A 16542-nucleotide genomic window follows, 5' to 3' on the forward strand; every position below is an offset into this window, starting at 1 on the left:
GAGCGCCGCCGAGCGGCGGGCTGGCGGGCGCTTGCTCCGCCCCCTCCGGGCCGGCGCGCGGCTCCCGCCTCCTTCCCTCTGCGCCCGCTCCCGCCTCTCTCCCTTTCCGCTGCCGAGGCGGCGGGAGCCGAGCCCGAGCGGACCGAGCCGCGGCCGCAGCGGCAGCGGGCTGCGGGCGAGGAGGCGGCGGCGGGGCGGGCCGCGGCGGGCAGTCGGGAGGCGGCGGTGACGATGCGGCGGCCCCGCTGAGCCCGCCCGCTCCAGTCGCCGGGGGCCGGCCGCGCTAGGCGGCCCGGGCCGGGCAGCAGCATGAGGAGCGGCGAGGAGCTGGACGGCTTCGAGGGCGAGGCCTCGAGCACCTCCATGATCTCGGGCGCCAGCAGCCCGTACCAACCCACCACCGAGCCGGTGAGCCAGCGCCGCGGACTGGCCGGCCTGCGCTGCGACCCCGACTACCTGCGCGGCGCGCTCGGCCGCCTCAAGGTCGCCCAAGTGGTAGGTGCCAGGCGGGGCCCCAGGTGCCCGGCGGCGGCCTAGCCCGCGCCTTCCCTCCCCGCACCCCGCGCCCGCGGGTGGGGGCGCAGGCCGGACCGGCCGCCGCCGCGCCTTCGCCTCGCTATCTCCGCTCCTCGCAGCCCTCTCCCCCGGGCTCCCTTCTGCCCTTCCTTCTCTGGGGACCCCGCCCAACGTGGAGCCTGCCCTCTCCAGCCCTGCAGTCTGAGGTGTGCCTCCTACCTGCACACCTGCCCCGAGGCCTACCTGTTCTCTCCCGCCCTCATCAACCCCGCTTGGTGGAGCGCGGAGCCTGGCGCAGGAGTCAGGCAGTCACTGGGGTACCACTGGGTTTAGCAACTTGTGGCAGGTTTTGGGGATCCCGCGCAACCCCGGGACTGTCCTTGTCTGTTTCTACCTCCAGAGTCTGGGACTGGGGCTTGGTTTCCTCCATGGTGTCTAGCAGGGTGCCAGGCATATGGTGGACGCTCAATAAGTATCGGTTGACTGGAGGCGTGTAGTCCAGATGTGGTGGGGAAGTCCAGATCTGCCCACTGGCTTCCACTTTATTCTGCAGAGGTCTGAATCCCCTAGCATCCCGGAATCTTCCGCCCCAGCACGGTTGGCACTGCCCAGTTGGAACCCAGAGTTGAGTCACTCCGGGAGGGGGCGGGCGGCCAGTTGGGGAGGAAACGGGAAACTTTCTGGTGGGAGTTGTGCATAGTAGAGCTCATCTCTCAGGGTCCTTGTTTTTAGCCTGCACGGTGTCCAGGGCAGGGTCCCATCAGCCCTGTTCTTGTTTTGTGGTTTTGTGGTAGGCCATTTTGGGAAGTGGCTTAGCTCGTTTGTGGACAGGGCATGCCCCGGTTCAGACAAACCTATGTGTCCCCTTATTCCCTACCTCAGATAGGCCTTTCTCCCAGGCCCAGCCTCAAAACTTTATAGACTTCTTAGCCGGCCACAGAAACCATTTGCAGGGAACTGCAACGTATGTGCATTTTATTTCTGGAAGCATTGGTCCTCTTGTGCTTCGTTGAATAACTGTTCTTGGGAATAATATAATGCATGGACACTGTTTATTTTTTTTGGTGGGACTGGCTGGGATTTGAACTCTTGAGTTTTGTGCTTGTAAAGCCCCTCTTGGCCACACCTCCAGTCCATTTTGCACTGGTTGTTTTGGAGATGGGGAGTCTCATGAACTATTTGGCCTCAAACACTGATCCTCCAGATTTCAGTCTCCCAAGTAGCTAGGATGGCAATGGGTGTGAGCTCCTGGTGCTGATACCCTTTAAATAAAGGTCCCACTGTACATTTCAAAAATCACAGGTTGTTTTATTTCTCTTTTGGGTGGAAGGCTTAGTTTGCTGATTGCTGGAAGGTATTTTTGAGGGACATTAAGGAAAGATAAGGTTATCTGTTTTTAGAATTTTAAACTGATCTTAATCTGGTAAACTGGAATGTTCTCAAAGTTGTATTGGTTCTGCAGTTAGGCATTGCTGTTAGCAAAGAGAATGTAGGTGGCATGTAGGAACATGGGGGGAGGTATGTAATCACTTTTTAAAAAGGGGCAGCCAGCCAGGATACTGATAATCAGATATGAGTAATATACTGATATACTGAGAATCAGAAATGAGTAAGAAAAGGGCAGGGCTAAAGTTAGACCCAGGTGGAGTACAGGCCTTGCTTGTTTACTCTGTGGGCTTTTGAAAGCAAACAGAGCTTGCCACTAGCGAACTTTAACTTGCCACTCAGAGGATCAGGTAAAAGAATTGAAATCCAGTAGTTTGTATAAAGTGTAAAATTATCGGTATTGCTGGAACTTTGTCACTTATGGCCAGAAATGGAAGCCAGTGGTATTTATTTACCCTTTAGAAAGGTACTGTTGTTCAGAGCATTACTTTTCATCCAGAAGCATTTTTGGGGCCAGTCTCTAAAATCTCCCCTAACTGTGCCATTTGTCTAATCTCTAGAATTTAAACATTGACAGATTACACATCATATATGGGCAAGTGAAGGAAAGGGACCCAATTGAAGAGTGTGGCAGCATGATGGTCTTGATGTACTTGGCTTCTTAGCCTTGATAGAAATCAGGGTTTTTAGGGGGAACCCCTCTGAAAGAAAATGATTATACTGAGGCTTGAACTCAGGGCCTTGTGCTTGCTAAGCAGGTGCTCTACCACTTGAGCCATTTCCCTAGCCCTTGATTGCATTAGTTATTTTTTAAGAAGGGCCTTACGTTTTGCCCAGGGTTGGCCTTGGACTGCGATCCTTCTACTTATAACTCCTGAGTAGTGGGGACTACAGATATGACCCACCACACTCAATTTGTTTTCTTGAGATGGAGGAGAGGGGTCTACCTAATTTTTTGCTTAGCTGACATTGAACCGAGATCCTCCTGATCTCTGCTTCCCTAATAGCTGAGATTACAGGTGTGCACCCTCACATCTGACCCATGGTTTAATCTTTATAGACACTTTTTGTAGTGTGTGACCTATTGCAACCTGTAGATCTTTGCTGCTTCTGCTACAACCTACAGAGCAGCATCACTGTCCTCACCTGACAGCTTGCTAGAATCAGCAGCTTCAGGACCATTATCTGCATTTTAACACAATTCCCCAGGGGAGCCACATGCACGGGAAAGTTTGAGACCTACCTGCCTTTATCATTTCTTTTATTTTGGTGGTATTGGGGTTTGAACTCAGGGTACATGCTTGCTAGGCAGGCACACTCTACCACTTGAGCCACTCTGCCACCCTGCCTTTATCATTTTAGTGTTAAGAACCTCACAGAGATGCTGAGAACCATTCATAATTGTCAACCTTAAGGGTGAGATGTTTTTATAAAATGAGCCAATACCGCCTTCAGAAGATTAAGGGAATAAGGCAATATATAAAAATTAATATCTCACTCATTAGGCATTTAATTGGTGTGTAATAAATGTTAGCTATTGTTGCTAGTTAATATTTCCTGTCTCTGAAGAAATATGGTAGGTATGTCATCCCAGATCATAATTATTATTTGAATTAAATGTAGTTTAAATGAATTGTTTGATAGTAAAACTAATCAGAAGTATTATAAAAATCAGTACAATTTCATAGATTGTGTTTACTAAATGAAACCTGGACCTATCTCTTGCTTTCTTAGCTGGGGAGAAGGTTTATACTAAACAAAAAATTTGTCCTTTTTTTTTTTTTTTTTTGTAGTTTGAATTCAGGGCCTCATGCATGCTAGGCAGGTATTCTGTCTCTTAAGTCACACTCCTAGCTCTAAATGTGCACTTTTTGTGTAAAAAGTTGATTTTAATAACTGATACAAATTACCTCCTTTCTTCTTATGAGTGTGAATTCTGTGAGATCATTTGGTTTTATTGAAATATGCATAGTTAATGTAGGCCTTTTGCTTACTGTTTTTTACACACACACACATGACCAGTTTTGCTCTTGGAATGGGGTGGGTAAGCATGTTATATATACCATGATTTAGGAGCAGGCCTTGGATTGGACAAGACTTTAATACTAACTGCAGGCAGCATTAGTGAGTGGCTGCTCTACTCTTGTCATCCCACTTTCTGGATGAGGAGATCAAGACCCAAAGGTTGTGAGTCTTTGTGGGGTGGCGGAGCTGGGCTTTGGTTTCATAGTTGCTCTTTCCACCTCCTGAACACATGGCTTTTAGTGCAGAAGACCTCCTGGCCAAGGATGTCTCTGTGACCTTTGGGCAGCCTGGTTCCTTGGGTGAGATTTTCCAGTGCTGGGGCACTAGACATAAAAGGGTTCTAATTTCACCATGGGCAGTGTGCTATCTGTAGGCATGGGGTGCTGCGTCCTCACCTATAGGCCTGCTCCCTCTGTGAATGAGGCATGGCCTTTTGAAAGGCATTTCAGTTTCCAGAAGACCCCTCAGGAAGCTCTGGTTGTTTCACATTTCTTTATCAAGCCCCTCCCATGCTCAGTTGACCTTCTGACCATGCACTTGTGTAGCACCACTTTTTTTTTGCGCTGCTGGGGTTTGAACTCAGTGTGCCTACACATTGAGCCACTTCACCAGCACTTTTTTGTGATGTGTCTTTTTTCAAGATAGGGTCTCTCAAACTACTTGCCCAGGCTAGCTTCGAGCCTCAGTCCTCCTGATCTCTGCCTCCTGCGTTACAGACATGAGCCACCGGTGCCCAGCTTGTATTGCACTTTTTATAACATGAGTAACAGTACATATTTAAATTAAAATTTTATCTCTGCTGATCTTGAAATGTCTGAACTCCAGGTTCAGGTCTGGCTTCCCCTAGTAGAATGTGGGTGGTAATGATTAATTGAGCATTTTAGGAATTGTAAGAGTTAAGGGATTAAAGTAACCCAAGGTGCTTTCTTAGGAAACTTAAAGGCAAATTTGAGTATTTGCGTTTTAGGGGCGAGTAATGAATGGTTTTTATTTGATGGAAACCTTGTCAGTTTTTCATCTCTAACTGCTCAACATGATCCCTGGCAGTTTTATTGCTTTCTGGGGAATATACTGGGATAATCAATAAAAAACAGAAACAAAACCAAAATATGGTGTGAGACCCTGAGTTCAAACCTTAGTACCACCAAAAAAACCAAACAAACAAAAAAACCAAAATGGAAAACACACAGTGGGAAAATATATGAAAGCAACTACATACAACATAAAAACAGCCACATTTACAAAGCTGCAACCTTGGGAAGTGACTGGTCATAGACACAGCCTGGAGCTTATCAGTGCCACCTGTCCCCCACTGTGCTGGAGGGGCTGGGTCACCTGAGGGTCAGTTGAGTTGGACTCTTGATTTTCTGCTTTTGAAGAGCTGTTCAAAAGACCAGGCGCAGCTTGTTGCAAACAAAGTGACCCTGTCATCATGATGTGTTGTACATTTTGTTTAGAACTGAAGATTCCCTGTGCTCCTTGCTCCACCTGTCTCTGAAGTTATACATATGTGTGTGATGAAGTAGAGGGTTATGCTACACTGGATTCTCAGGTCTACCAACAATGGGGCTCCTTGTAAAAACAGTCTTATTTTGCCTTAGGGAGATTGTTGTCTTTCTGATCAAGGACACTTGCAATCAAATAAATTCTAGCAGAAAAGCAAAGTTATAACTACTCTGAAGGTTTTTTGTTTTGTTTTGTTTTGTTTGCGGTGCACCTAGTTACTTGTCAGTTTTTATGGTGATTAACGATAGTAAAATCATCCAGGATTTCAGAAAAGGGCATTAAATGTAGAGTACAAAGATTGTTCAAGAAAACATGATGGTTGGGTGCCACTGGTTCACACTGTAATCCTAGCTATTCAGGAGGAAGAGATCAGGAGAATTGTGGTTCAAAGCCAGTCATAGGAAAACAGTACTTGAGACCCTATCTTGAAAATATCCAACACAAAAAAGGGCTGGAGGAGTAGCTGAAGTGGTAGAACACCTGTCTTGCAAGCATGAGGCCCTGAATTCAAACCCCAGTTACTGTAAACAAAACAAAACAAAAACCCAAGAAAAAAAAAAGAAAAGAAAATATGACAGATTAGTATTATTCGTGAATGCAAACACAAAACTCCTTAGCAAAATAACTAGGAAATTAAAATCCAGCAAGTATATTAAAAGACTATCCCGGGAACAAAAGGCTGGTGCAGTTTCCAAAAGTCAGTAGATACACTCCACTGTATTAACAGCTTCAAGAAGAAAAAACATGATTATAGCAGTTGATGCAGCAAAAACATTCAACAAAACTCACTCGTTTATGATCTGTGCTCTCAGCAAACTTGGAAGTTCTATAGCAAACTTCCCACTTACAGGAAAGAATGTATGGGACCTGGCAATGGTGTTTACTCTGAGCACACACTGGAAGCTCTAGCTGGTACTGGGGGCAGGGGAGAGTAGAAAGCACAGATTGGAAAGAAGAAAGCAAACTTAATTTGCTGGTAGCATAATATCTTTCTACATAATCCCATGGTGATCTGTAAAAAAGCTAGAACTAACAAATGAGCTAGCAGGGTTGTAGTATATAAGATCACATAAAAATCAACTGTTTCTCTACCAGTAGATCACTGGAAAAATTTTTTTTGGTACTGGGAATTGCAAGCATTCTACCACTTGAGCCATGCTCCCAGTCCAGGGAAATTGAGGTAAAAAAACAAAGAAGCGATTGCAATAGCTCTGAAAAGAATGAAATACTTAGAAGTAAGTCTGCCAAAACATGTACAAGATGTGCATAGTGAAAACGGCAAATCATTGGAGGAAGAAATTAGAGACAACCTAGAGACATGGACAGATAATACTGTGTTTCATGGACTGGAAAATTTAGTGAATTAAATTATCAATTCTCTACATATGATTTAGAGTTTTAACACAATCCCAAAATCCCAGCAAGATTTTGTAGAAAGCTGATTTTAAATGTATGTGAAAAGTCAAGTTAGCCGTGTGTGTTTGGGTGGGGTGGGGTGTGGTGGGAGAGGCGTTTCCTGAGAGTATGGACTTTGTGTCTCTTATCAGCCACGAGACTCTGGCAAGTCATGTGTTCACTCTTGTTCAAGTTAGGCCACCACTGATCTCCTCACTTAGAAGTTGTGCTAGTGACCCCCAAATTATCAAAATCTGTGGGTGCTTGCTATGATCTGAATGCTGTTGCTGAATTCGTAAATTGGAATCTAGTACTTATTGAGCTAGTGCTAAGAGGTGGAGCCCTAGCTGTATGTGGTGGTACACATCTGTAGTCCAGCAACTCAGGAGGTGGAGGCAGGAGGCAGGAGAATCAGGAGTTCGAGGCCAGTCTGAGTTATATAGACCCTGTCTCAAAAAACAAAACAACGAAAAAGAGGAGGAGCCTTTTGAGAAGTGATTAACTCATGAGGGCTCAGCGCTTAGGTGTGGGATTAGTGCCCTTATAAAGCAGATGTTGAAGGAAATGTACTTTCCCTTACCCCATGTGAGAACACATAGAAGGTACCATCTGTGAGGAACAGGCCCTTTCCAGACACAGAATCTGCTGGCACCTTGTTTTTGGACTTTCCTGCTTCTAGAGCTGTAAGCAGTAAATTCCTACTTATATATTTTCAGTCTAAGGTAATTTATTATAGCAGCTCAAACAGGCTTAAAGATGTAGAATATTTTTGAAATGATAGAAGCTGGGGAACTGAGTTGCTGAGAACCTCAGTGGCAGGGAGACATTTTTCACTGTGTAACGCTATCGCATTTGAATTTTATATCACATGTAAGTACCTTCTATTCAAAAATTACCAGATGTTTTCTCTTACTAGCTCTGCCTTAGTATGGATTAGCCTCACAGCTAATATACTGACCATAATCTTTAATTCACCTTTCACTATTTTGCTTTGTAATTTGGAGGTCCTTGGGGAGAATGAGTTAGGTAACACAGACCACTTGAATAAACTTAAAGCTTAAAATTCTTTGCAGTACATTTTCATGTAAAAAACAAGCATTCAGCACAGAAGCTAGTACTTAATATATTTGTTGATGCTGATGGAAAACTTCTATTTGAAAGAAGTTTACCTGTCTTATTTATTAGTTAAAACGTTGTAACATTGAAGGATATTAGAAGAAAGTCGTCAAAAGTCATCTTAGTTTGACAGATGCAAATGAAAAGACTTTGGAATGCTGTCTTTCTAAAGGTTGCTAAGATCCTCGCTGGCAAAGGCCCACCATGGTGGTTCCAGCTTTTGCCGTTAGAAGACCACATCAGTCATTGTCCTTTTGAGTATAGCCTGGATCTTCTGAATTGTTGCAATTTTTATGTTAAATTTCAAGGAGTGCTTTTACTATATCAAAGAACAATCCCATCACATTTCTGAATATTAAAAAGGTACAGACTTGGGCAACATTTTCCCCACAACATACTTGAAGGTCTCAATGTGTCCCCAGCCTGCAGTGTGCTTACCACAAGTACAGCAATGGGGAACTGTGAGCTCTATAAGTCTTTATGGCTCCTCTTGGGCTATGGGGCCAGATGAATTCTTTCTTGACAGCGCTGGAGCACCGTTGCTTATAATTACAAATTGGGCAGTGTCTTTCTCAGGTTATGGACTCCAGAGGGTGCCCAGAGGCGAGGACAGGACTTATGAGTATCCTCCTGAGTCTTGGGTGCTTCTTAGCACCAATGCTGCTATGGTTTGAGTGTGTCCCCCCAAAGTTCACGTGTTGGAACCTTAATTTTTGGCGGTGTTGGGAAGTGGTACCTGATGGGAGGGGTTTGTCTCATGGATGTGGAGCCATTAATGCCTTTCTTTTGCAGTGAGTTCTCTGAGTTCTCCTGCTTGCAGGACTGGATTGGCGATTGTGAGAATGGGTTGTTTATAAAACTAGGCTACCTCTCATGCATTCTTTTTTGTACATACTACTTGCCCTTCTTTCCACCCTCAGTTGAAGCAGTGTGAGGCCCTTACCAGAAGCCAAGCAGCTGCTGGAACCATGTTCTTGGACTTCCCAGACTCTAGAACTGTGATCCAAATGAAACTTTTGTTTATAAATTACTCAGTCTCAAGTATTCTGTTATAGCAATAGAAAAACAGACTACTTAAGTCCTTGAGAGAGGTGGATTTTCAGGCCAGAGTAGTGCTAGATGCACCTGAGCTGTACCACACGTTCAACCGATGCCACCAGGATGAGGCTTTCTAATGGCAGCTGGGACTGAGTTGTTTCCATGGTGATCCTCCCTGAACTATTGAAATCACTTGGGGATACCAGCATTTTTGGCTTTCAACTCACAGCTGCTGTCACTGCCTCTACAAGAGGATACAATCCTTATTCCTGGAAGCAGCCCCAAATCCTTTTGTAGGATGTTGTCAGATTTCTTCAGAAAAATAAAGTTGTTTTTAGGGAATAAGCAGTAGTCAAAGGCAGAGGGCCTGTGATGGCGATCACAGGTAATAAATTTCCCTGTACAGTCCCAGTTTCCTGTGTTGCCTCATCAGACCATGCATACGTATATCCTGTTTTATAAAAAATCATTTTACTTTATGAATTATTCCAAGCATTGAACTATAGCAGTTCATATGACACATAACTGTGAACTCATAATATGTCTTGATATTTTTGTTTGGAAGATAAGATTATTCCTGGGAACAGGCTGTATGTGTAGGAGAGAGAAGAAGCAGAGTACTTTGAGAAAGGATTGGGGTTCCTCAGCAAGAAGAATGTCAGAGGGCCTGGAGGGAGGTCGGGGAGATTGGGAGAAGTAGAGAGTAGAGAACAGGACACATTTGCCCAACCGGGTGGCCTCAGCATCCCAGGTGGCAGCACAGCAGCAATTAAACTTTGATCTCAGTTGAGGGTGGTATAGGGGCTGCAGCTGACTGAAAAGGGGATGGGACCAGTGCACAGAAGGGACAGAAATGTCCTTGGGAAAAGATTTTACCTGTTGAGTGTTTGGAAACTATCCTGTTTTTAAGCAGTTTTAACTTTTTGGTGGGGAAGATTGTTATGTGAAAGATTTAGTCTTCAAGGGGATTCAGCCTTCAGCCCAATGTGTGACCTGTCTTACAAAAAATGTGGTTGACCACTGGTTTTCAGAGAGGGGTCCCCCGGGGTCCCTAAAAATTATTAAAGAAGTAATGAGAGATTGAGAGTCAGAATGAAGGCCTGAGTACTAATTAGTTGTATTACTTTTCTTTGGAATTTTCTAGTACTGATTATTTCATGTTTTGTGTTGATCAGAAGCTTTAACCTTTTTTTTTAGTGGTGGTAGTGCTGGAACCTAGAGCCTCACACTTGCTTGGCAAGTGTGAGGCTACCACACATTAGGCTACTACTAAAGCTACTTGGTATACATTTTTTTTCCTTCAGTACTGGGGTTTGAGCTCAGCGCCTACACCTTAAGCCATTTCACCAGCCCTTTTTTCCCCTGAGATAGGGTCTTGCAAACTATTTGTCCCGAGCTGGCTTTGAACCTCTATCCTCCCGATCTCTACCTCCTGAGTAGCTAGGATTACAGGTGTGAGCCACCAGCACCTGGCTTACTTGGTTAATTTTGATTAATGAGTATATACTCCTACCTTGGAGTTTATTCTTCCATCCTGCACCCCCTTCCCAAGATGCCGATTTGGCTCTTTTCTTTAAATCTCTGCTCAAGAGAGACCATCCCTGAGCACCCTGTCTGCAATGGGACACTTCCCACACCCTATCCCCAGTCCTGCTTTATCATTCTGTGAGTCAGAGACCGTGCTTAAGTTCGCCATGTCCCCAGTGTCTAAAACAGTGCCCAGCACATCATAAGGCACTGAGCAAGCTGTTGCATGTACATATTTGTATGATGAAAGAAAAATGGATTATTAACATAGTTTATAAGGTAAAGGTATTTGAAAACAGTGAATCCATAAGGGAAAAATAACATCTCATAGATAAACTGTTGGATTCTATTTAAAATAGAAGACACTGGGGAGAAAGCATGGAAATAACATGCTATTGCAATGACTTTTTCTTTTTTTCTTTTTTTTTGTGGTACCGGGGCTTGAACTCAGAGCCTTCACCTTGAGCCACTCTGCCAGCTCTTTTTTTGTGATGGGTATTTTCAAGATAGGGTCTCACTAACTATTTGCCTGGGCTGGCTTCGAACCTCGATCATCCTAATCTCTGCCTCCTGAGTAGCTAGGATTACAGACATGAGCCACTGGTGCCTGGCTTGACTTTTTCTTTTTTTAACTTTAAAAAAAGTGTCTATTGCTACTGGGAAACAGAAGCTTTTGCTTAGGAAACAAATTTTTGTAAAAGTTGGGGAACCATAAGAAGTGTTGCCAAGCTTTTTGCTTAGAAAATTGTAAAATAAAAACCAGGATTCTGTAATTATTACTGAAGTTGTCTGTTTTCTGATGAACATGTTCAGGGTGGGAGTTGCTCATGTCTGCCAAGCCAGGAAGAAGACAAGCTCCAGCTGTGATTGGGGCTGCAGGTCACAGCGGCTGTTTTCTCTGATTAAAAGTGAAGAGCGCAGGTCTGCAGGGCCTGGAAAGGGAGGCCGGCCAGCCATCTCAGCGAGGGCATAAGGAATATTGTAGTCCAGAATTTAGTTTCTGAGGGCTGGGGTATAGCTTGGTGGTAAAGTGCCTGCCTAGCATGCAGCGTTCAATCCCAGCAGCACAGAAAAAAAAAAGCTTCACAGATTTTCAAATGATGGTTAAATTTGGGAATTAAATGAGTTAATAAACGCTTAAAATGTTCACAGTTTAATCAAATTGTGGATAGTTCTGCAATTTGATGATGGGTGGTATGGAAGCCTTCATTTTTGTGGTTTCCCGTTTATTCCAGCACAACTATGAAAAACAGTTTGAGGCTTAGACATTTCTGTGCCAGTGGAAAAAAAGAAAAAGAAAAAGAAAAAAAACCCAAAACAAACCAGGAACAATGGCTCTCCAGTAGTAGCTAGCTGCTGCTCTAGCTTAGGTACTTTCTCCCAGCCATTTTCAGGCCAAACCCTGTAAGTGGGTATAACTTGAGATTAAGAGTTAGAGGAATAACTTTAGAGTTAGATTAAGATCGGTAATTAGATGTCCATAAAAATCATAACACCTGCTCTCCTCCCTTTTTGGGGAGCACTGGGGTTCAAAGCCAGGCTAGACAAGTGTTATTCCACTAAGGCTCATCCCCAGCCCCATAGCTGCTCCGTTTTAAAGATCCATCATCACTGCTGGTGGGGGCCAGGGAGGGGAACAAACTCCATTGCTTCCCTTTGCCAGCTGTTCTCAGGGTTTCTGGGGGTGGAAGAGTTAGTGGCCTCTGCGTCTTCCCAGGCTAGAGCAGCTGCTATAGAGTATCGACCCCATTTGGACTTGAGTTTATGATTTTTTTTTTTTTTGGTGGTACTATGGTTTGAACTCATGTCCTCATGCTTGCTAGGCAGGTGCTCTCCCTCCTGAGCCACACCCCTATTCCTTTCTACTTTAGTAATTTTTCTGATAGGGTCTCGTGCTTTTGCCCTAGGCCGGCTTTGACCTGGATCCTCCAACCTATCTATGCCAACCATGTAGCGGGGAATTACAGGTGTGTCTACCATGCCTGGCTTGTTTGTTGAGATGGGATTTTGCTAGCTTTTTGCCTGGGCTGGCCTCGAACCTCAATGTTCCTGATCTCTACCTCCCAAGTAACTGGGATTACAGGTGGAACTACTGTGCCTGGCCTAGAATCTCAGAATTGTTCTACAGGTGAGGAATCTGACCCTTAGAGAAGTTGTGACTTGCCAGCAGCTACCCAATTGGATGGTGGCCCTGGAAAGTGAACCTTGCTTGGGCTGGTGTTCTTTCTTCTGGTATGGGACAAAGATTTGATCTTTTCCCTTTTGGGAAGCCAGGTGTTGTGCACTTCTGTGAATTTTGATAGTCTCTTTTTTTGGGAGTAGGTGCTGGGGATGGAACCCAAGTCTTGTGTATACTAGACAAGCACTCTACCATTGAGCTGCACCCTGGCTCCTTCATGATCTTTCTTACCCATTATATGATTATGGGAGACCGGAGACCAGTGCATGGTGAAGAGCCTTAGACATTTTTAGGATAGTAGCATCAGGAACATTGTATATGACAAGTCTTGACTCTGAGGTTTAAAGGACAGGCATTGAAGCAGCTCAGGCAAAGTGCTGGAGCAAATGTCCTGGAACAGGCAGCTGGTGGGCAGTCCCAGGTTTGGACTGTAATAGGGCTTGGTGTTGGGGGATGTAATTTTGTCTAGTAGTTCCTTAATCTCTCTGCTAGCAAAGTGAAGGCAGGATAAGTTGACAGCACACCTGCCTTGTAGAATGTGGTTTGGGAACTAAAGCTGGGAAAACAGGCCCCCACTGGCATGGGTGAGTTACTCTGCTGGGCTGTGTGGGGTTCTGAAGTGTGGTGAAGGTGGAGTGGTGGTTTTGCCCACATCTCCCCCTCTTCACCTCTGCTAGGTGCTTGGGGAAGCTACAGCTGTGGGTCTGGGACTCAGGAGACCTGGGGTTACTATGCAAGTTAGAAGAGTGAAGCCCCAAGGAGTGACTAATTGCCAGAGGCTCCCAAGGGTCCTTCAGGGCCAGTAGTTTATGGAACAAGTCCTTTGTACCCAGCTCTGGATCTCTGTAGGTGACTTGCAGGTTTGTTTGTTTGTTTTAAATGAACTATGAAGTCTAAGAGTGTGTCTCAGACCGGATCAGTTTAAATGAAAATGAAATTAAAAATATTCTAGCTGTTTACAACAATAAACTTCTTAATACTTAAACTATAGATCATTGAGACCTGCCAAATATAGTATTTGGTCAACTGGTTCTGAAATCTTACTGTTGAAGAAAGTTCCAACAACCTGTTATATGTCATTGTTATCCAAGGTTTCTTTGTACAGTTGGGCAGGTAGTTCACTGCACAGTTGGTTCACCTGAGAAGATGAGGGAGGCTGAGAGCCATTTTGCATACTGTGTTTGCTAAGCTCTATGCCCTAACAGTGGGCAGTGTCCACTGAGAGGAAAAGTTGCCTGCTCCCAGTTCATCAGCCTAGAGGGGATTTAAAACAAAAAAAAATTTTTTTTAAAAGATAGGATCTATGTAGGCCTGGCTGGCCTCAAAAATCGTAATTCTCTTTTCTCAGCCTCTAATGTGCTGGGATTATAGCTGTGTACCATCATGTACATCTTCAGGATCTGTTTCTAGTTGTCACAAAGGTGCTGTGTGAAGCAGGTGATGTCTTTTCTTTTTTTTCCCCCCAGTGCTGGTTATCAAACCCAGAGCCTCATGCATGCTAGGCAAGCACTGTATCAACAGCTGTGTCTTGATTATTTAACTGAGAAACTTATGTTACAGATGTGGCTTAGATATGATGCTGAACTAGATAAGAGAGTGAATTCTAAACTAAGCAAAATGTAAACTTAAGATACCTTCCAAATACAGTCTTTAAAACAGATTTATTTTGAATTCATACACATACGCAGCACCTTCCAGAATTTTCTTCAGTTGTGCAGATGAAGATGCATTCAGTACCTAATGACTGACTGTGCACAGACAAGTAGATGACTTGCTTACTCAACAAAAGCTCCCATTTGTTGAAATTGAAAACTCTCCGTCCCTCTCCAAATCTGTTATGGGGCTGGTGTGTAGCTCAGTGCTAGAGCGCTTGCTTGGTATGCACGAGGCCCTGGGTTTTATCTCCAGCATCACAAAACAAAGCAGAATGTCTGTGGAACAGTCTGTGTCTGGTGGTAGCAGAGGTGGCAGCCTAGCAGCAGGGTTTCCTGTCGAATAGGTCCCGACTGTGTGTGTGCATGAGTGGCCTTGTCTGTCTACCCTCCTTTCTCCCTCTGTCTCTCTTCTTTATTGTTTGAGCGGGAAACATCATCTCTTGCTTCAAGGAAAGCCATATTAAGGGGCCCGTGCACATTGCCCTATTGGGTACAGCACACACAAGTGCAGTGCAGTGCAGTGCTCAGAATCGTGGTGCATGCACTGCCCTCTGTGTTATAATGTAGAATCATAAAAGAATTTTTAAGCATAACTGCAGGCATTCCAGTTCCTAAACTGTACGTATGATCTATCTCCTTCCTACACAGGGGACCAAACCCAGGGCCTTGTGCATGCTAGGCAAGTGCTCTACCACTGAGCTACATCCCCAACCCACATAATGTATTCTGATAGACACTTAAAATGTTCTTCCCTGCTTGGACTACCTGCCCTCATGCTGATGTGCCCTCATTGGTTACATCCCATAGAGTGTGAGATGTCTCTGGGTAGAGCTTTCTTGGCTGGGCCAAGCTTGAGGGGCCTGGCCAGGTTGGAGTTTGGTGTCCTGGGGTCAAGTGCCTACCCCCTCTATGTGACTCCTCCAGGTCTTGAACATGACACCCTTTGTGGGGAGCAGCCTGGAGTCACTTCCCTTGGGGGTCAAGGGCGAGGGAATACCTGGCCAGCTCTGCACGCGGTAGTGAGCAAGCACACTGGCCATTCTCTCTCCATCACTGAGACTTTGCAGCAGCTCTCCTCTCTCCCTCACGCCTCTTCCAGATTCCACCCCCATCCCCATCTCCTGGAGCCATCTGCCTGCTCACCATCACTCACAGGCCTCCTTTCATCCATCCACTTTTGCCGCTTTCCTGAGTCCTCCCCCACTTTACTCAGAGACCCTTAACTTACCACTTGTCCTGAGAAGCTGCTCATGTTTCTATGCTGCCTGCTCTAGCCACACATCTGGCGAAGTATCTTTGGGGATCTGGGGCTGGACAAGGCTTACAAAGCTTCTTTATTTCAAGGGGCTCACGGTTGAAGTCACACACACATTTGTCTAAATATGAATATCACATTTTTAACTTGAATGTGATTTTCCAGAATGTGAAAAAAACCTTATTTTCTGATTATAAAAGTATTTGTGTCTTTAAAAAAAAAGATCAGCTTATTATAGAAAAATAAAGGCAACAGTAAAAATTGCCAAATATTCTCATTAGCCAGAGAGGACGGTCTCCACTAATAGGTAAATATCAGTGTTCTATCCTTGTTCCTGCATGTGTAGACTTACAGAAACGGGCTGTTGTAAATTCCATTCTGTAACTCGCCTTTGAGTATTATCCAGAGTGGTTTTTTGAGTTATAAATACAGAATTACATTATTGCTTTTAAGATTTTTTTTGTGGGAATACAGAATACAAACAGAAGAGAGCATAAGTCAGCAAACATTTAAACGGTGTGCCTTGCTTTGTTAGCCTCTCTTTTTGGTCCAGTCTTGGTTTTATTTTGGTTGCCATTTTGGAAATTGGTCTTTCGTTTCACAGTTGACTGGCAAAATTGAAGACTTTGTTCTTTCTTCAATCTGGAAGAAATAGCTAAGCTAATTTAGAATTTGTCATTTCATGATTTTGAATGAAACAAAAAAATCAAATTAGGAAATTTCTTTCTGAGCATATTAAAAAACCTGGCAAAAGTTTGTACTGTAGAGGTTTGGACACATGCCAATAATGTTGGTGGTCTGCATTGTTCTTTTAAAAAATTAACATATAGTAAACTGAGTTTTTTTTGGTATACAGTTCTATGAGTTTATACATACACACATGTACGCACACACATGTTCATTTAGCCACTATCACAGTTGGGATACAGAACAGTTTCACCAAC

At 44.4% G+C, this 16542-nt stretch overlaps 1 protein-coding gene across 4 annotated transcripts in view; it reads left to right on the forward strand.

Moving 5' to 3' along the window:
• Nucleotides 1–214: 214 nt before the first annotated feature.
• The window catches only part of Cmtm4 (CKLF like MARVEL transmembrane domain containing 4), a 57443-nt gene continuing 41115 nt past the window's right edge, over nucleotides 215–16542 (forward strand). Inside the window, exon 1 of one of the 4 annotated variants that reach the window (XM_074055901.1) lies at nucleotides 215–495. In XM_074055901.1, coding sequence (XP_073912002.1) covers nucleotides 310–495 — 186 coding nt within the window. In that variant the 5' untranslated portion in view covers nucleotides 215–309. The remainder of the gene's footprint in view (nucleotides 496–16542) is intronic. The other 3 variants (XM_020174563.2, XM_020174561.2, XM_020174562.2) reach the window with 3 other exon arrangements.

This window comes from Castor canadensis, chromosome 15 (genome assembly GCF_047511655.1).
Source record: "Castor canadensis chromosome 15, mCasCan1.hap1v2, whole genome shotgun sequence".
Lineage (NCBI taxonomy): Eukaryota > Metazoa > Chordata > Mammalia > Rodentia > Castoridae > Castor > Castor canadensis.